This window comes from Neophocaena asiaeorientalis, unplaced genomic scaffold (genome assembly GCF_003031525.2).
Source record: "Neophocaena asiaeorientalis asiaeorientalis breed wild unplaced genomic scaffold, Neophocaena_asiaeorientalis_V1.1 scaffold273, whole genome shotgun sequence".
Classification (NCBI taxonomy): Eukaryota; Metazoa; Chordata; class Mammalia; order Artiodactyla; family Phocoenidae; genus Neophocaena; species Neophocaena asiaeorientalis.
The window spans coordinates 437,157-458,507 of NW_020171827.1; the positions used below are offsets into that span (position 1 = coordinate 437,157).

At 36.9% G+C, this 21,351-nt stretch overlaps 1 protein-coding gene across 1 annotated transcript in view; it reads left to right on the top strand.

The window, feature by feature from the left end:
• Positions 1-21,351, top strand: part of CDKAL1 (CDKAL1 threonylcarbamoyladenosine tRNA methylthiotransferase) — a 624,055-nt gene that overhangs the window by 382,066 nt on the left and 220,638 nt on the right. Inside the window, exon 11 of the mRNA XM_024740415.1 lies at positions 16,468-16,613. Coding sequence (XP_024596183.1) covers positions 16,468-16,613 — 146 coding nt within the window. The remainder of the gene's footprint in view (positions 1-16,467; positions 16,614-21,351) is intronic.

Here is a 21,351-nt window from a genome sequence, read left to right on the forward strand (position 1 = left end):
GAGTCATCCATGTTGTTTTGTGTGTTGGGAATTTGTTACAGGTCCATTGCTGTGAAGCGTTCCATTGTGTGAATACATCATAGTTTGTTCAGCCATTTTCCTGGTGAACACTAGGGTGATTTCCAGGTTTCAATTATTATGAATAAAGCTTACATGAACATTATCCTACACGTCCTTGGGTGAACAGGTGCACTCATTTCTCTTAGGTATATACGTAAGAGTGGAATTGCTGGATCATAGGGTTGACATATGTTTGGCTTTAATAAAACTGCCAGCCATGTATGAGAGTTGCCACTATTCTCTTAGATAGATTTTTGAACGGGAAGACCCTTCAACAGATGGCCTAGCGTAATACTCCCCCTATAAGGCAAAGTGTTGGGATTGGTTGTGCGTTGGTTTTTTCCAGTAGGTACTTGATGTAATGCCTGTTCAAGAGAATGAAGAACTTCAGAATGTACAGGTTTTATGTATGTTAGATATGTTTGTATGATAGCAGATTGAATAATTGAGCCACATGTTCTGTTAGAATGCATTTTGGTGTAATTTAATCTACCTGTCATACCATACAGTTTAGAAGGTTTATATTTGAGAGGACACTGTTCTGAAAATCTGAAGACCTTGGTTCCAACCCTAATTCTAGCACTATGTAACTGTGACCTTAGGCAAGTCATGTAACCCCTTTAAATCTTTGTCTTTGTGTAGAAGTAGTAGCAGTGGAAGAGGAGTTTGATATATATATCACTTAGTTTTCTCTTTCTATGATTTTTTAATAAGTCACTTAAAGTTATGTTAAATTATTACCTTACATATCTAATTAATAAATTAACATAATACATCAATTTTCATTAACTCAGAAAAGTGATTACAGACTCAAAGACATGGAAGTGACTCACATTTTAGACTACTGAGACTATAGGATTTACTAAACCAAAAATGTTCTTTTTTAAAAAAACATTTTATTTATTTACTTATTTTTGTCTGCGTTGGGTCTTCGTTGCTGCATGCGGCCTTTCTCTAGTTGTGGCGAGCGGGGGCTACTCTTCGTTGTTGTGTGCGGGTTTCTCATTGCGGTGGCTTCTCTTGTTGCAGAGCATGGGCTCTAGGTGCGAGGGCTTCAGTAGTTGTGGCATGTGGGCTCAGTAGTTGTGGCGCACGGGCTTAGTTGCTCTGCGGCATGTGGGATCTTCCCGGAACAGGGATCGAACCCGTGTCCCCGGCTTTGGCAGGCGGATTCTTAACCACTGTGCCACTAGGGAAGTCCCCCAAAAATGTTAAGTTCTTAAAAAATAAAATGCTAACAACTTTTCTGGCAACTACTTTGGTTTTGTAATATATCACAGATGTGGCTACTCAGCTACTATGTAATCAGAATCCTAAAGGACATTCCGCATATAATGTTGCAAACGTTCAACTTTGGACTGGGTTTTGTAAAGTCAGCTTGAAATAGATTCAACCCGTCTGTGGCTCCTCAGATCCTACCTACACTGATTCAGAGTTTCACATGTGGCTAGTGTTTTTCTTACAGTTATTAGTAAGTGTCATGGTGTAGGGAAAAGGGCAGTCAGCTGTTTCTGTTATGATTAAAGGTAGAAGTTTCCTTTCACAGTCTTGCCGTTTCAAAATTTGATTCCTTTATTACATCCAGATGGGACTAAAGGAAGCCTTATATTGTACTTTTTCTTACTGCAGAATATATAATTACATTGAGCAATGCAAAATACCTTGTGAAAATATAAACAGGAAACAGATGTTAGGTTAGACATACAAATAACTATGAAGTTTCTGAGACTATCAGGTTTTCTTATTCTCTTTGGGCTATAAGTGACTAGTTTTATGACTGAAGGATGAAATATAGTATATTCTTTTTGAAATGGACTGTGAGAATTTATCATGTTGCATATTTTAATGTTGAATAAAAAATTAAAATGAATTTCATCATTTTGTTACTGGTTGTTGCTTGAGAGAGGTGACTAGTAAAATGGTTAGTGAATATGGAGTTTTTTGTTTTTTAGGATTGTAGAGTCTATGTTTGTTTAGAAGATCTCATATTTTGGACAGGAAAATGAAGATAAGTTTGGATACTAGCATAGAGTTTGAGCAGTATCATCTGTTCTTCAGCTGATTGGCCTTGTCATGTGACCTCCTTGTATCTTATTTATCTTAAAAATGGCTTTAATTTTAGGTTCCTATAATTTAGTAATACTTATCATTGATCTCTCATATTTGCAAATGATGACACATTATTTTTGGTTAACTTCATTAAAAATTCTCCTGTATAAAAAGTAAGATGCCCATCGATGAATGAATGGATAAAGAAAACAACAGCCTGGATGGACCTTGAGGACATTATGTTAAGTGAAATAAAACAAAGACAAATACTGTATGATCTCACTTATATGTGGAAAAAAAAAAAAAAAAGAGCCCATAAAAACAGAGAACAGATTGGGTAGGGAAGTAAGTAGGCAGTGGGCAAAATGGGTAAAAGTGGTCAAAAGGTACGAATCTTCAGTTGTAAAATAAATAAGTCCTAGGGATGTAATGTACAGCATGGTGACTACAGTTTATAATACCGTATTATATTGTATATTAGAAAGTTGCTGAAAGAGTCTATCTTACAAGTCCTTACCACAAGAAGAAAAACAATGTGTTGTGAGGGATGTTAACTAGACTTATTGTGGTGATCATTTTGCAATATATACATACATCAAATCATTATGAGGTATACCTGATACTAAAATGTTATATATCAATTATATCTCAATTTTTAAAAAAATGACTTTGCCAATTTTGTTTGTGGTTGTACAACCTTACAAAGTTACTCACACTGTACACTTAAAAAAGCATGAGTATAATCTTCAAGCTTAAAATGCAGAAACTTAGGTATAAACTATCTAAAGTTGAGGTTTCCCTGGAGGCACATAGGAAATCATTGAAAAAGCCAGAATGAGAATTGTGAATACTGAGTTTATAGTTTGTCTTGCTTAAACACATTGACTTTTGGTTTTACTGCTATTCAACTCAAACAAAAAGATACCAACTGTGTTTTTTGTATATGATGTGGTGGGTGGTGGGGGTAATTGAAATGTAGATTGTGGTAATTGCCTAGTAGAGATACAAAGCGCTTTAAATGAAAATTGAAAAGAGATCATTAGTTCTTTGTATACATTGGGAAACACAGGAGGAATTGATACACGAGGTGTGGATAGTTTTGGGTAGGCAGGAATAGCTTGGAAGTGGGGAGTTGCGTTCTAGGCTGAGGTTGACATTTAAACAAGGGTGAAAAGTCTAGAGCATGTCCCAGGCAAAACGCTATAGGTCTCTTTTAGGTGGAGATGTGCTCCCTGGGAGCTGGTATATGTTGGAGGAAAAGAGAAAAGCTATCAGGGAAGATGAGATTGGAAAGAGGGCAGAATGCCAGACTAAGATGTTGGGACTTGGTTTTGCAGACCTGTGAGTGGTATTGAAACTTCTGCTTGGTGTTACCCCAAAATAATTTTCTAAACTCATGTGCCACCTCATACATTTTCTGATTGACATTGAATTTTTTTCATGCTAAGTTTAAATAGCTGCAGAAGAGGTAACCTCTGGTATATTTTAAATGTAGAATTGTAAAATAAAATTGTTATATCACTCTCTCAAATGTATTCAAATAAATATTAAAAAATAGGAGAATTTACATCATCCTCTTTTTTCCCCAGAATTTGAATTTCCATTTTCTCTACAGAATTCTATCTAATATATTTTTAAGCTTGAAAGTCATCTATTGATCACTCTACCACCCTTTTCTCTATCAAAATGTATATATAAATTAAAACACTATGACCGCAAGGCTCTAAATATTTTTTTAAAAACACTTTTTATCGAATTGTCATTAGATTAGTAGTAGCACACAATTCATCAAAAACAGTATAAATGGGGCTTCCCTGGTGGCGCAGTGGTTGAGAGTCTGCCTGCCAATGCAAGGGACACGGGTTCGAGCCCCGGTCCAGGAAGATCCCATGTGCCGCGGAGCGGCTGGGCCCGTGAGCCATGGCCGCTGAGCCTGCGCGTCCAGAGCCTGTGCTTTGCAATGGGAGAGGCCACGACAGTGAGAGGCCCGCGTACAGCAAAGAAAAAAAAAAAAAAAACAGTATAAATACTTCTTAAGCATAAATGTATAAATTTATTATAAATTCTGCTTCTAATGAAATGGATGTTGAGGGTGGCAGCCATGGGAGCTCGTTATGTTGTTTTGAAAAAGGCAGCTTCACAAGTCCCTACTTGGTGACCTGAAGGTGTTCAGTAAAAGTGAGAGGGAGGTGTGAAAGGACACCCCGCGTGAAGCCTTGACCACAGACAAATCGGTTTTATGAAAAAGTACAAATGGAAATTAAAGACCTGGACATGAATTCATTTTTAAATGACCCTTGTCTGCTAGTTTGTTTCCCTCCAGGAATACTCTGTGCCCATTTCAAGGCCCAATTTACACTATAGTTTGTAAGAAAGAAGTTGTGTGACCTGGACAGTGCGAAGTTATGCTCAGGAGGTAGATATGGCCAAATATCAGAGAATTCTGAGGGTTGAGTAGTAGAAGAAACACATAGCAACTAATGGGGTATAATGGATGAAGGTGAGAAATTGAGAGGTTTTAAAACTGATCAGGAAAAGATTGTAATGCTTCGGCAAGGATATACTGCTTTCTTTTTTTTTTTAAATTGAGCTATAATTGACATACAACTTAGTTTCAGGTATACACCGTAATGATTTGATATTTGTATGTATTGTGAAATGATCACAATAAGTGATAAGAATAGGCAACCACCAATCTGTTCTCTGTATCTATGAATTCTTTTTCTTTTTTTTTTTTAATTTCACATGTAAGTGAGATCATACAGCATTTGTCTTTTTCTGTCTGATTTATTTATTTCACGTAGCATAACGCCCTCAAGGTCCATCCAAGTTGTCACAAATGGCAGGATTTCCTTCTTTTTTTGGTCTGAATAATACGTATACCATTGTATACATACGCCACATTTCCTTTATCCATTCATCCACAGTGAGTTCATTTTTAAACGTCATGTATATAATCAGTGCTTGGGAAAGTCATTCAATAGTTTATTAAGGGGAAAATAAACACCCAGATGGGAGTATCCCATTTGTTTTTAATTTTTAATGAGTAGTTTTAATGCATAATCCTTAAACCACTAAGGGATTGGATTTTCCTGTCTTCATTTCACTCAGCTGAAGACATTTCATTTACTCAGGGCAGCCTCTTGGGAGAAATTTCTTCATATGGGCTGTGTTCTCCCACTTCTTGACACCATTTCTGGAGAGACACTGAGTATTATTTGTTCAGAATAAATTATTCTTCTTATTTCACAATAATCCCAGCTCTTTCTAGATCTCCTATCTGAACTGTGCCCATTTAGGTAATTCTGTGGAGAGATTAAATTAGAGTCCTTTGAGGATTGGACAAAGGAAGTGATCTAAACATTCTATGGAAAACTGTTGATGGTGCCATCACTTTCCACTGACATTCATTTCAGGGTATTGCACATTTTGTTAAACTCTCTCGGACATAGTTCTCTTTTTTCTTGTCTGTCTTCTAAATTCTTGATCTCTAGCTAATTTTGAAATATTAAAAAAGACAGAGTACTTGATTTAGAAATCCTTTTTCTCACCTAAGACAGAAGGAGATACTTAGTATGTAACATGGTATCTTATATCTCTTTAATCATTGTTATTTAGACCCATCTTTATCTAGTTTTGAAGCCAGGTAAACATAATATATTAACAATATATATTTATAACATTTGATCACTGGAAAGATGAAGTTCAAGCCCTGCTCTATCTTTTGTAAAAAAAATACTTTAATCCTATAAAAATGGCAACATTTAAGATCTGAAAATACTTATGTATCAAATGATTGCTTCTATAACCTTAGGCACTAAGGTACATCAGATTTCTATATTTGTAGAGGCTACAGACTTTGACAGAAAAGAGGAAAATAAAAATCTTCATTTCCCTCTCTAATCTGAAGAAATCTATTTTAATTGCATAGGATTTTAACTTCCATTTGATTAAAAAATAACAGAACATTTAAAAAATAGCTCAAGTCTTAACAGGTAAATTTGGCTCATCACATGGAAGTTTTTCCTGATCTTTCTTTATAGTCTCTACAAGCTATCTGATCCTGTAACTTTGGAACCACAGTGCTTAAAAGAGCAGCAGATTCAGATCTCAGCAAATATTCTGACTATAGGTGTTCTTAGACAAGCTAGCCCACCATGCAGTAACTGGAAATGCTTTCATTTCAGAGCCAATTAAAGAACTGACACGTGAAGCCAGTTTTGCCAAGTGAAAACAATTAAAGTAGAACAAGGAAGAAATAGGCCCCTCTTTGTTGCTTTATAAAAATTATATACCCATTTATCCGTTTGACTTCAAATTCCATATTGTTCAGTAACAAGAGTGCAAAGATCCTATTAATTTATTATATTTTAATTTCAACTAATGTAATAAGCATTTAATTCATGCATTTTGAGACATTTGGAAAAAATCCACACATTTCTAATAAATCAGACATAAGGAGAATTTTGCAAACTGAAAATTTTAAACTCTTTGATTTTATTTTGGTCTTGTTTTGGAGAGACAGCTCTCCACTGCTTATTTCAAGCCCTGCTCCCAGAAATGACTTATTGTTAGTTAACACTGTCATGTGAATTAATTAGTGCCATTCCTCAGGAATGATTTTAGATTTAGGGAGGACACATTTTGATGGAATGGAGTGTAAGGAAGTAAAAAATCTTTTCCTCTACCTTTTGTAGGTTCTCCAGGTGGGTTTCTGTAAGTTAGACTAGCCAAAGATAGATAAACAGAGAAAAACATAAGGTTATTAACATGTGCTTCCTGCTCCTATGCATGGAAGCACCCAGCAGTCAGTAACCCCAAAGGGTGTTTAGAACTTGGGTTTATATACCATCTTATGCTAAAACCAAAGAAAACAGATTTGTAGTTCTGGGTGAGGAAGACTAGTTATGGGAAGGTGACCAGGAAAAGTATGGTAAGCAGGGATTGTTTAGAAAGGTTTGTTATGCATATTTAAGTCTTGTCTTCACCATTGATAGGAATTGTTAAAATTTTGTTCTCTTCTTCCTAGTATGGAATTTCCATATTTACATCTTTTTTCCCCAAAGTTTCTACCTTTAAAAATGGAAAATTCGGGACTTCCCTGGTGGTACAGTGGTTAAGAATCTGCCTGCCAATGCAGGGAACATGGGTTCAAGCCCTGGTCTGGGAAGATCCCACATGCCACGGAGCAGCTAAGCCCGTGTGCCACAACTACTGAGCCTGCACTCTAGAGCCCGTGAGCCACAACTACTGAGCCTGTGTGCCACAACAACTGAAGCCATGCACCTAGAGCCCATGTTCCGCAACAAGAGAAGCCACGGCAATGAGAAGCAAGTGCACCGCAAAGAAGAGTAGCCCCTGCTCACCGCAACTAGAGAAAGCCCACACGCAGCAACGAAGACCCAATGCAGCCAAAAAAAAGAGATGGAAAATTTATAAATAGAAATTCCTTTTACAAAAGGAAAACAAAGGCCCTGTTTTTAGACCTTTTCCTGAGTCTGCTGGTTCTCAATGGCCTTCAGCTCAAAATAATCCATATGCAAAAGAGACATATTTGGGGGTTGGTAACTTTTGAGAGTCAGGGTGACTGTATTTACACTCCAGGTGTACCACTGTGCCTTGGACAAGGTTGTAACTTCCCTGAGTGTTAGATTCAGTAAAACTACTCTCTAGGTTTGTTCAGAAATTTAAAGGAGATAATGAGTGTTGTTACCGAGCTGAACTTGGACCTGCTCGCCTGACTGGCAGCAAAGCCAGTCTCCTGGCATCAGGGATGAAGGAAAGTACAGCATTCGTTGCAGGGCGCCAAGCAAGGAGAATGGGCAGCTCATGCTCAAAAGACCTGAACTCCCTGATGGCTTTCAGGGAAGGATTTTTAAAGGCAGCATTTGGGGTGAGGGTTGCAGCTCATGGACTTCTCTCTGATTGGTTGGTGGTGAGGTAACAGGGTGATGTTTTGGGAATCTTTATCATCAGCCTTCTGGTTCCAGCCAGTCAGGGGCCTACTGCTTGTGATCAGCATGTAATCACCAGCCTCCACCTGGCTGTGGGTCTTAGTTTCTGCAGAACAACTCAAAGATTTGTATCAAATTGTTATGTATATCCCTTGAGGAGGAACTAGGACTCTGTTTTATCCTTAAACTGTTGTTTAAGCTCTTACTAGTTTTCTTGCTTGACTGCTTTTCCTTTGTTTCTGGTTCTCTCACTACCATAATTAGTAACTACTTGAGTTTGCTCTTTGGAATTTGGGGGAGGCTTAGGGGACTAAAGCCTTTTTTTCTACAAACAAGAAGTGGGGGTCGCAGAGGGACTTTTATACCCAGGAAGGCCCCGCCAGAGCTCTGCAGGTTTCATTGTGAGTCAGCAAAATGTCTAGCACATAAGGACGCTCATCACTATTATCACCGTTCCTACTGCTGCTGTACCACGTGATAGTACTGTGATTTGGCGAGTGCTGAGGGCTTTCTTCCCTCTAATAATCGTTCCAATTGAATGACTTCTTCTGGCCCATGTTTTTAAGAATTCCCTTACATTACAATAAATTTGGGAATGGGGGAAGAATCGCTCATACCTCTTTTCTCCTTTTACTTTCATTCTCATTTTTGTTTTTGTTTTTGAACAAAGAAATTTCTTTCAGGTCTATTTATTTTTTTTTTACTCTCTCATCATAGCTCCAGGGACAGAGTTACTCAAATGGTAATAACTTCTTCAGGAATGATTCTAAGGCATTTTTGCTGATTCTTATCTCTGATTCTCCTCTGTTTGTTGTTTTCATATTCACATTTCTCTCTCCTGTTATGCTAATGTGGAATGAGCCCCTTGAGTATAAATGCCTAGGTGATTTGAACCCTGCTTAGAAGAAAGGTTTACTTCTTTCATTTTTGAAGAAATTGAGCTCACACTGAATGATATATTGTTAAGAAATATTATTAACTTAATATTTTGTTCTTTGAAAATCATTTTACTTTCTCCAAGCCCACCAAATGGTATCAAATATAATTTTATAATATAATTGTTTCAAGATGTAGTGACAGTATTGCTTTAACTATGATTTATTTTTCTCTTTCTATTTTTGTTTTTCCAAAACTTTAAAAATGAATATATATTACCTTTATAATACAGAAAAACATTCATTTTTAAAAAGAACAGTGTTTTTCATTATTTTATGTACACTAATTACCATATGCATCTTTATTTTAGAAGTATGTAACAGGTTCAGCCTATAAGATCTGTGAGTCCAACCCTCAAACAAACAATTCTCTCTTTAAAGTGATTTCAACAAATAACGTCACAGTGGGTATATTTGATAAAAGAGTAAATAGGTAGAGAATCATTAAGTGGTCCCCAAGTGTACTCCTTATTTTTCCCAAATGTACTTTTAAAGATATAATTGATATTATTAGACTAAAAGAAGCAGAACTGATATGACAGGTTAGTGGATCATTTTACAAGATGTACAGCCTTATGTGTGTTACCTGTTGACTATTTTTGAGTGTACAGTTCAGGGACATAAAGTACATTCACAGTATTATGCACCCGTCACCACTGTCCATCTCTAGAGCTTTTTCATTGTCCCAAACTGTGCCCAGTAAACAATAAACTCCCCATGCCTCTCTCCCCCCACTTGTCTCCATGAATGTGACTATACTAGGTACCTCTTGTAAGTGAGATCATGCAGTATTTGTCCTTTTGTGTCTGGCTGATTTCACTTAGTATAATGTTTTCAAAGTCCATCCCTGTTGTAGCAATGTTATGTTATTTTAAATATCTCTTTTTTAGGTAGTTTTACTCTCAATGGCAGAGCACACTGTACAGACTTCAATAGCTCGTATTTCCCTGTCCTACAATTTTACCATGCACACTCATACCCCAAGAGTATACAGTGTTTTTCTCTCTCTCCATTTCCTTGCTTAATGCCTGGTGCTTAAACAGTTAAATTACAGTTGAATGAATGAATGATTGGATAACCCAGTTGATTAATCAAAATGGTTATTTTAGAGTAAATCCTACAAAGAATTCTAGCTAAAGGTCAAACATCAGTGCCTGTGTTCTAGGAAATCCTATTTCCTAGGAGTCACCTTCAATGCTCCAAAGGTCATATAGGTCAAGCTAAAATAAGATCAGAGTCATATTTCATCCATTTTTTCATTAATGACACTGTAACAGCCACTAAGTCAATTACCAGCACCTACATTTACTTTCAGCCATCTAAAAATAAATTATCATTAATAGCATCAGAAAGTGAACAAGGGAGCACAGAAAGAGAACACTTCCAATCCTTATATCCCAAATGAAAAGGAGTGGATATTGTGAACAGATTCTCATTTATATTTGATCTATAACTTAATTATAACAGGAAATTCACTTCTAAACTGCAAAGAGTTAACATTTTCAATATTTGCATTAAAATAAGTTGAGACAAAACGTCTGTTCTAATTAGCTTTCATAGAAATGTTAAAAGGACTTCAGTCCCCCTTTACCATTACCACTCATCTTAGTGTCAGAGTCAATAATCAGACTTCACATTATGAAGATAAGAATATACATTAATACTAATGTCAAAATGCTAAGAGTTGTAATTATACACACATTTATGTTCAACTGATATTATCAGTGTCTTGTTTTATTTTTAAATTATTATTCTGCTCTGCTAATGCCAAGAAATCGAAAGAGTTCTTGTATCTGGATTGTTGTGATGGTTACGTGAATCTACACCTATGTTAAAATTCATGAAACTGAACACATAGAAAAAAGTCAATTTTACTGTATTAATTTTAAAATAAAATAACAGACAAGAAAGCTAACAATAAAATCTGTTGTGATTCAAACACTATAACATGCTTTGGTGTATGTTAAAAATTATGTATATATAAAGTATATATGTTTATATATCTATCTATATATAATATATATATATTTAAAATATAGTTGCCCTTTTTTCCATTACAAAATAGACCATGTCCACCAGACACTAAAAGAACAAATCAATACCTGATCAATTTAATGGGGATAATACATGCAACCCAGTTAGACTGAGTGTTCAACTCAGACAAATTCTATTGGCTTCTCCCAAATATGACGTAAATAATTAAAGAACCCAATGGGAAGGCAGATATTAAAGATTTATTTAGAAATATTTAACTCTTACTTGTTTATGGTCTGATTATCCCAAATGATGCTAACTTTCATTTTGCACATCACGCGGTACAGAGTCGAAACAATGTTCTGGTGATTTCACTGCTCTAGTTATGGTTGCTTGGTATGTGAAATGATGCAGCCAAACAAGTATTTATTAAACAGAAAACTGTGTTTCTGGGATGGGGATGCAAAGAACGCAGTAACCTCCTTTGCATTTTATAAACAAACATGTAAACACAACTGCCTCCTTGGATGGGGAAGCACTCACTTGTGTCCGGCACTCGACTGAGTATCGATACTTTATGTATCTCATCTGACTCCTCCCTCCACAGTGCAGGTATTTTTATTATCTCTATGGTAGATCGTATCACCGTTTACCAAATATTCTGCTTTCCCTCTCCGTGGGAGCGTGAGAATATCTGCCTAGTTAAGCTCAGGAGCAGGGGTGTGACTTGCAACAACCAGTGAAATGCGGGAAGAAGGTTTAAGCCAATGATTCTCTTTTCCTCCCCCTCTTCCACATTCACAGTTTGCAAGTGGAAACAACTTGAGCAAAGCTTTATTAGCCAGTCCATGAAAGATATGTAGCATGAAGAAGAATTACATTTTTGTTGTTATAAGCCACGGAGATTTTTTTTTTTAATTTTTAAATTTATTCTTGGCTGCATTGAGTCTTCGTTGCTGCACGCGGGCTTTCTCTAGTTGTCGCGAGCGGGGGCTGCTCTTCCTTGCGGTGTGCAGGCTTTTCATTGCAGTGGCTTCTCTTTGTTGCGGAGCACGGGCTTCAGTAGTTGCAGCGCGCGGGCTCAGTAGTTGCAGCACGCGGGCTTCAGTAGTTGTGGCGCGCGGGCTCAGCCACTGAGATTTTTGAGATCGTACGCTATACAGCATAACCTAATGCATCCTACTGATACATTGTCATTTTATGAATGAAGAAAATGAACATTCGGAGACATTTAAATAATTTGTCCCCAATGAAGAGCAGTAAATGAAATAACTAAATGTAGAACCTAAGCCTGTCAGACTGCTGAGTCCTTTTTCTTAACCAGTTTTCAATAAATACTGGAATGGAATTGTATATCAATTACGAAAGTAGAACAGGGGATGAAGAAATTAAGTGTTGTATGGGCCACAGAAAGTTCCACCCCAAATGGAGTTTAATTTTGAGTGATAAACAAGAAATTTCCAGGCAAACTGAACCATTTTGTGAATATACTAAGAAACATTTAATTGCATACGTTTTATGAGTGAATGGTATGGTATGTGAATTATATGTTAAATAAGCTATCTTTTCATGCCTAAGGGTAAATGGTATAGTTTGTCTTTTTTTTTTTTTTTGAGGTATTTTCTTGCTTCAACATATATCTTAGATTAGCTGAAAAACAAAAACATAGCGACGTTACATAAAGTTTAGCATTTTAAGTATGCAGATACAGTACTTCCTAACAAAGCTATAATCTGAGAGGGCTTTCACTGTGAATGCAGAGACATCTGAATGCAAGTATTATATACACTGAGTGACTGTTCAGCTGGTAGTACATATATTCAAAACCAGGTAGAATATGATGATTAGTTTGATGACTGCTGGGCAATAAAAGTGAAACTTAACATTTCTTTTAAAAATGCGCCATACATAAATTGCTTTTTAAAATTAAGCCTGTTTTCATTCATTATTTTTTCTTTGCTTTTTAAGTTCATTAAAAAATCACAAATAGTGAGATGAACACCAATTTGTAATAGGAAGACCCCATGTGAAAACACCAGGTAGAAATACTGTTTTGTTGATCTGTTAGACATTCTCTGGTCTTTACCTATGAAATAGTCACCATCTATTTTAAGCAGCCTTGGAACATCAACTCTTAAATTAAAAATGACTGTATATTAAAATAGATGCTATTTCTATGCTAGTTGCTACCAGGGCTCCTTAAAACACACACATGTGCCTGCATGCACACACAGACCTACACAGGCCTGTGTGCACACATGTCTGCACACATACTTGCCTGTCTACTCAGACTCTCTTACCCAGCTCTGAGCTTAGGGTTGCTCATGGCTGCTGTTCTTGGGCACACCATTTATAAATTATTTCCGTAAGAATGTGCATTGTAATTCCAATCCAAGGCTCCAACAGACTTTTAGAATTATAACCCATGGTGGGGCTACCTATAAAGAATCTGATCTTTTCTTAGATATATATTTACTTACATATTCATATATAATTTTTCACTGTTCTAAAATTAAAACAGGCTATCTGCTTGTTTACCTGCCTGAATATGTGCTTATTTACCAAATAAATGGTAACCAAATGGAGCTAATTGAAAATTTGTCTTCCTATCAAATAGCAATTATATTTTAAATCTCTCTCTTTGTATCTTGATGTAGTTTTGGCTCAGATCTGCGTTTATATGTTTGGCGGTATACTCAGCACAGTCCTAGCCATTGTAGAGATCCAGAGAGGAGTCAAACGTAATCGCAGCCCTTGTCCATCTTCCATCTGGAGATGCATGACCCATGTTGCAGAGTAGAACCAAGGAGATATTTTGGTAACACCAGGAACAGGTTGCTGAGGAATCACAGAGGAGGAAGTCATCTCTTGCACCAGAGGATCTGTAACTCTAAGCTGAACCTTAAAAATAGAGAAGAATTTTGAAAGGGGAGGTAGCCCAAAGGTTACTCTTAACCAACAGTGCTGAGAAGAGGGATCAAAGGAAAAACAAAAGAAAAAATATGTACTTTGTCTCTTTGGGGTACATTAATCTATGTTAAGTCGTGATTCTTTTAGTAGAAGAAATACAGACTTTAAATAAGGGGCAAGTTTATTTTTATTTTGTGTTCTGGTGCCTACTATTACAAAGTTGCAAAGTCTGTAGTATGAAGCTGAAGATGGTTACTAGCGGGAAATCTAATTTTGAGCCAAAGGGGAAAAACCCACGAAATTTATCCTACTTGTTTGCTATTAACATTTTAATTTGAAAATTGTCATACTATCATAGGGCAGTGCTTCATCTAGTGCAGTATCCTGTTTATAGGAGAAGGCCACCCTGAGCGTTTCCAACAGAAACTGCATCCTTTCTGGCCCTGGGTCATGTTTACTGGGAACCCCTTTCAAATTTAGATTTTGCAAGTCAGTACAAGTTATCTCTCCTTCACCGGAAACTGCCTTGTTGAAAAGCTATTCTGTTTATTGATAAAGTCCCATTCATGTGTATGAAAACGTGTTACCATGAACTTTATAAATACTCTCCAGGGAAGAAGAATGTTAGATAATTTATGTATTGAGAGCCAACATATAAGCACATACTGGATTATCTTATTTTATTTTTACAACGGCCTGGTAGCCCAGTGAGGTGGGTATTACCATTGTCTCCATTCTCCAGATGAGAAAACCAAGGCACAGAGATTGAGAATAAAATTTCATTTCACAAATTGTGTTATTTGTTAAGGTGTCATTTTTTGTTACCACAGTGTGTATGTTGAAAGTTAACTAAAGCTGAGTCCTGCGCCTTTAGAAAACAGATATTTTGTGTAATTTGTTTTTCTCACACTGTTCAAGAATCTTGATATTCAAGTGTGAAAAACCTGAAAGACAGAGAATCTAGCAGGAGGACAACATATTTATTGCAGAGTAGGTAGTGATAAATGTTGCCCTGTATCCCACAGCCTTATTATACATGGAAGGTGTTGAGTAAGGAGATGAAGAGCCTTCTAACTAAATACCCAGCCAAGAAAAGGAACACTTTTGTGAAGGAAATATTCAGATGATGTGTTAGCCAGTTATTTTGCTGCTAAATAAGAAATTCTTGAACTTCAGTTCCAATTTAGTAATCTATATATAACAAGGTATATCCTTATTAATTCCTGGAGGAGAAGGTCAATAAAGGATATCCATGAGTAGTATCATTTGGTTATTTGAATCTCTTAGAAGGATTTTTTAAACCAACTAAGCTGCTCCTAAGAAGATGGTTAGTTTGAGTTCGTCACTCTATTCTTCCACTTTGGTCAGAATACTAATATTATAGTCAACGGAAAGAAAATGAAGGAATGAAGGGTATGGGTGATACATATGCATGACTGAGCCCTGAATAGCTAAGAGAGGTGACTGTATGCAATTAGGTGGCTCTTTGACTCCATAAGATCCGTCAAAATACTGTTCTAATGATAAAACGAGATGACAGATGTGAAAGTATGGTACAGTACTTTGTGAAAGTATGGTACAGTACTCTGAAAACTAAAAATCACTGGACACATGCAAGTTATTAAAGAGCAGTTCCTTTCTTGACATTTTTATCTCTATTGGACCTTTAGTGTTCTCTCTCTTCTCCCCCCTTTTCCCCTCCCCCTCTTTTTCTCCTTCCTTCTTCTCCCCCAACCCATTGATGGGCCATAAATTAGTCACATTTTTCTTTTTGCTCACATAAATGGTTTCCTTACCACCGTTTTCCTTTTACCACTCTTTTTTCTACCCACTTTGTATCCTTGGAGGAATTTAGAACAATCTCTGAATTTCCTAATTTGTTTCACTTAAACTTGCTCTCTTTAACTTTGCAAGACAGATTCTTCTTTCTGCTCTTTCTTTATTTCTCTTCTTTGGAACTCTGCAGCTTAAAGGTAGATAGCAGTAGGTGACCATTGGTGAACTGGTTGGCTTCATTGTCTGATACTCTGCCTTTTGCATAGTAGATAACTCAAAAATAAGTGTTTGCTAACTAGCTAAAAAAGAAACAGGTGAGTTAACAGATTTCTTTTTCTCCTTCAGCGTTAAAAAAAAAAAAAAGTGTTGACTTGCCCTAAATTTGGGAACTTTATTCAAGTATACAGGATTCTACAACTTTGACCATTTGCCTTAAATGTTGCTGCTTCTGCTGCTAATGTAACAGGGCAGAATATAACACTGCTTTGAGGGAAGGGAGGAGTGGTGTTTATTTTGAAGTATGCAAAAATCTTTTTTACTCTCAAGGCATTACACGACTTTATGTCTGTTTCGTCACCTAAGAGAGGCAATGACCGTGAGGAAGTAACACTTCTGTGAAATCCTCCGAAAGTCATGTTAAATTCCCAGATGTCACCCTAGAGTGAGGCCAGTGGACTTTCACTCGGGGAGCCTAGAAGATCGGTCCGTTTTCAGCTGTGTGTATTTGCTTGTACTCGTGAGAATTGATCTGAGGGAAACCGTTCTCTGCTTTCTTACAGTGATTGTTTTCTCCTTCCATCTTTTTCAAGGAAATGGCAAAAATCCTTAATCACCCCCGAGTCTATGCCTTTCTGCACATACCAGTCCAGTCTGCCTCTGACACTGTGCTCATGGAAATGAAAAGAGAATACTGCGTGGCTGACTTCAAAAGAGTAGTGGATTTTCTGAAAGACAAGTAAGTCTGTTAGCATTTAAGAAACAACCATCTCCTTTTTTCTTTTAAAAGCATGTGGCAAAAATGCACTTATGGTCGCCACAATTAAAGGTACCAGAGAGAGGTGGGACTTTGGAAGCTTTCAAAGCCTTTAAGTTTTCCTTAGACGCCCTTGATGTGGTTTCTTCTTGCCCCTCAGTTTTATCCACCTTCCATCTGTGCGTCGCACCCCATTGATTTGTGTAGGGTTGCCAGTCTTGCTAAGGTAATGTGCGTTGTGAGCATTTCTGTACCTGACCTAGTAGATGAAAACTGCTTTAGCTGTGCTCTGCTTAAATCTCCTTTAATGTGGCTTTTTGAAGTTGTCAACTGATTTTGACGTGGAGGTAGGTCAAATCATGTCACTACAAAAGAGATAATTTTCTCTGAGATACCATTTTTTTGAAGAGTATCTGGGAATGTCTTTGCTTTTACACACTTATCCTTGTGGTTTTCTTGCAGAATGGGATTTATAAGGAGATTTTGGGATTCTGTTTTTTTAAAAAGTTCAAATTGCCATTGACCAAAATTAAGGCACATTTACACAATCTCAGACATGAATGATAATTTTGCTTCCACAGAAAACACTTGCAGCCTATAATTATATTCTTCAAAACCCTACTTCTCATCATCACCGAACGTTGAATGCCTTTTGTGATTATAAAAGGCAGGAAATAATGCTGGCCAAGGTCATACAGAACATTCTCGTCTGGGGCACTGTTCTCCCCACTGGGGCTGTGTCATTTATCTTGGCATATTTGTGGCCTGGGTCTTTCTACTTTCCATAATTTTTTCCCATAATCTTTTCCTCTGTTGTTTTTCTAAATTAAAATACAACTCTTTATTTCCATCTTCTTGTTTATAATTATGTACCTTTGTACCAAGTACTACGTGGATATAATTGCTTTATACAAATTGTAAGCAATTATTTTTTCCACCTTCAATTAGTCACTTATCCTGACTACATACAGATCTTTTAAAAATCTTTTTCTTCTTTTTACTTTCTCCTTCCTTCCTCATCTTCCCTTTACGTGTCTAATTTTTTTTTTTTTCACCTCCAGGCATTTCTTGATTATCCTAACTACCAGAAATAAAGACACTTGGTGTGCATTCAAGCAAATATAGCTAATTGTTCGAATATTCAAATCAGTGAATAGAAAATATATTTATTCTAAGATATTATAATCGTTAAGTATATACAGCTTTCAAAGTTGAAAACAGAATAATGATGGATCTCTAATACTTCCTGATCTTGAACAGAACTGAGAGCAAGGCTAAAGAATAAGGATTTTTACATTAGATGTCTGTTGTTGGCCTGTATCCCTCCTTTGCATTTATTCTAGCTTATTATAGGTAAACTTGTCTGATGTAAGAGGGTCCTTTTGGGCACGCTGGTGCTGGTGAATAGCATGTTTTCAGAATTGCAGATAATTGGTTACACCTGCGAAATTTCTTGCCTTTTGCTTACTAGAGCAGTAGCAAATAATGCACAGAGTCCATACCTGTTGCACGAGATTTTGCCGAGTGTAGACACGCAGCCTGTTGTGCAGAATGGACTAGAACACTTTCCAAATAGTTGTGTTCATGTGATTCAGCGAGGTTAAGGAATCAACAACTCCTTTTACCTCCATTTGGGTGAGTGCTGACTCAGTTGTTTGGGAAATTAATGTGGCTACTTAACTGGGCAACAATTTCCCAACAAGTTTTAGCCTTTTATGTTACTCCAAAGATGGACCTTTTAAATCTGTTGCATTTTGGACAGTTTCAACAGCATCCATGAGCTAAATAGGGGTCAAAAGATGATCCCATCAAAGTATCAGAAAATAGTACTAAGCTCATTATTCTTTCTTTGGATTCTGAATTACACTGTGGCATCCATGTGACTTTTCTAGAACTAGCCCAACTGTGTGGAAGACTCCAGAACCTACCTAGGGATCTCCAGTATTTCCAGCACTGGAAATATCAGAGATCCCTGGAGAGGAAATTAGAGATGCCTGGAGAAGACAACCTATCCCACCCATCCATCCACAATTTCAGTTTCAAGTGCTGTGACTCACTGGGATTGGAGAATATGAGTCTAGCCAGTTAGCATCTCCAGGTGATTTTTAAAAAATTAACTCTGTACTATATATAATTTTAGAGAGTTCATCAGAACCAAAAAATTGTATGTTTTGTCCCATCTATCCTGTTGCTTGTAAAGAATAGTATAGCCTCAATCTTGTAAGGACTCTATAATCTAACTTTACTCTCCAGTGGAAAAGTTTTCCTGTCCTCTCAGGGAAGTTCATCTATCCAGTGAATAATTTCCAACTATGATGGACATTTAGAAATAAATGAAATATTTTAAGCACTCTTCTGCTCTGACATTTGCTTACTTTTCCCTATAAAAACTAGCATAGCTTTATGCCAAATAGATTCATGATTCTTGGAAACACCAAAGTTTCAGGAGTTTCTATAGAACCACTAGTCTGGATAACTGATCCAGCATAAAATTGTTTTGTTCAGTGTTTATTAAAATTTAATACAGTATTGTCATTCTTAGAAAGAGGGTCTGATATTACCACATTGCCCTAGTTTATGCCTAACACTAAATTCATACAATGGCTCTCACTTAAAATGGTGTGTCTGGTGCTCACTCCTGCTGTTTTTTAGAAGGAGTATAAATGTGGCCCTTTTCATTTGCATCTTTTTTCCTCTGAAGCCTTTGAAGTCTTTTTTGTAATGAACCTTTAACAAACAAGAGTCTCATTTATTTATTTTTTTTCTCCAGCAGTGTGAGGCTTCTCAAATATTCATGTTATGAATTTAGGGACGAGGCATTTCCTGATCTGTTTCCTCAAAAAATCCAATCTTTAAAACAACCTACAGCATTTAATACTGAATTCCACACTGTGGGATTTTACATAAAGCTGCGTACTTTTAAGCTGTTAGTTCAGTGGTGTTCATGGTGCCATGTTTCTCAAACAGTGGAGGTGAAATCTTTTTAATTAATTTTCTTTACAGTTGAAATTGGCCCCTGTTGTAGCTGGGAGCGGTAGAAGTTTACATATGAGCCAACTTGAAGCCGATTCATTATTCTCTTCAGTTGGTTGAAAGTTGGCAGCTACTCCCGTAATGGCAGCTAGATTGAAGATAACCTGGTAGTGTTAGCACGTGTGTGGAGGCATATGGGAATGTACTAAATCAGGCAACCTTTACAAAGAAAAGTGTCTAAATTACTTAATATACTAATTTAAAACAATCATATGACTGAAATTATTCTATTCAAATGTATTAATCCTGTTGGAAAATTAACTAAGTCCTTGGATGTTTTTATTTAAATGGGTAAGATGATTTCTTGAAATATGTAATGGGATTTATAGGGATATGCAAGAAAACTACATAGAACAAAGCAAGAGATGCGATTCTGGTTTGAGAGAGATTTGTGTTTGTATAATTTTTAATAAATACCTCATAAATTTTACTGTTTTCATTACCTGTCACTTTACTGGTTTCTCTGTTGTCTTTTTAACATAATACTGAGATTTTAAAAAGTAGAAAACTTGAATCATTTATTTTTATTTTCTTGTGTAATTTAAAAGACTTACTTCCCAACGAGAGGATTTTTCACTGTGATATATGGCAAGGATGTAATTAGGGTTCCCAGGACCTTGGGGCCTTGGACATAAACTTTAATTGGGTCCTACCCCATTTGAGCAGCATTGAATTTACACAGTCACTCCCCAACATAAACTGTATATTCACATATATTTTTTTTAAATGACAATATGCAGAGTTCTTTTCTCAAGAATATGTTCTAATGCTAAATAAAAGAATCACTTAGTCCTCAAATTCACATATGAAAGTGTGAAAGAAGTATGCAAGAATGTCCTGTTGGTAGATATGTTTTAAGAAATGAAATGGTTGGGGTTTCCCTGGTGGCGCAGTGGTTGAGAGTCCGCCTGCCGATGCAGAGGACACGGGTTCGTGCCCCAGTCCGGGAAGATAATGAATTAAAAGACCTAACCGTTTACACAAATTATTTTGTTATCCAGTGGACTTTTGATTTATGTTAGCTAGACCTTAAACTTGGGAGACAAGGTTCTTCTCCCTCACTCAGTAAATAAAATTTGAATGAATTAATGACCAGTTTGTTTTCCTTGCAAGTTGCATGGATCTAAAGTAACTTGCACCGTACTAACGTTAGCGTCTTTGTGTTTTTTTTTTTTTTTTGCGGTACGCGGGCCTCTCACTGTTGTGGCCTCTCCCGTTGCGGAGCACGGGCTCCGGACGCGCAGCCTCAGCAGCCATGGCTCACGGGCCCAGCTGCTCCGCGGCATGCAGGTGGCTCACGGGATCCTCCCGGACCGGGGCACGAACCCACGTCCCCTGCATCGGGAGGCGGACTCTCAACCACTGCGCCACCAGGGAAGCCCTATGTTGACTTTTAATTCCATGGAATTATCTATCTCAGAGTTTACCATTATCATTTGTCAGTGTACTGTGCACTTCTGGATTAATTTGTCTTGTTTCCCATACTAACCCTTTTAGCCCTGTGATATCCATTCACACACCCCTAAGTTTACTATACCCAGAGATTTCCAAGTGAAATGCCACAACCAATAACTAATGAGTACTCAGGGGTAAAGGGGAATCTTTTTGTGGGGAAAACAAACTAGAGGGGAAGTGGCAGCTTTGCAGAGAAAGTTCTGTCCTCTCATCTCTCTACTGTATGCTCAGA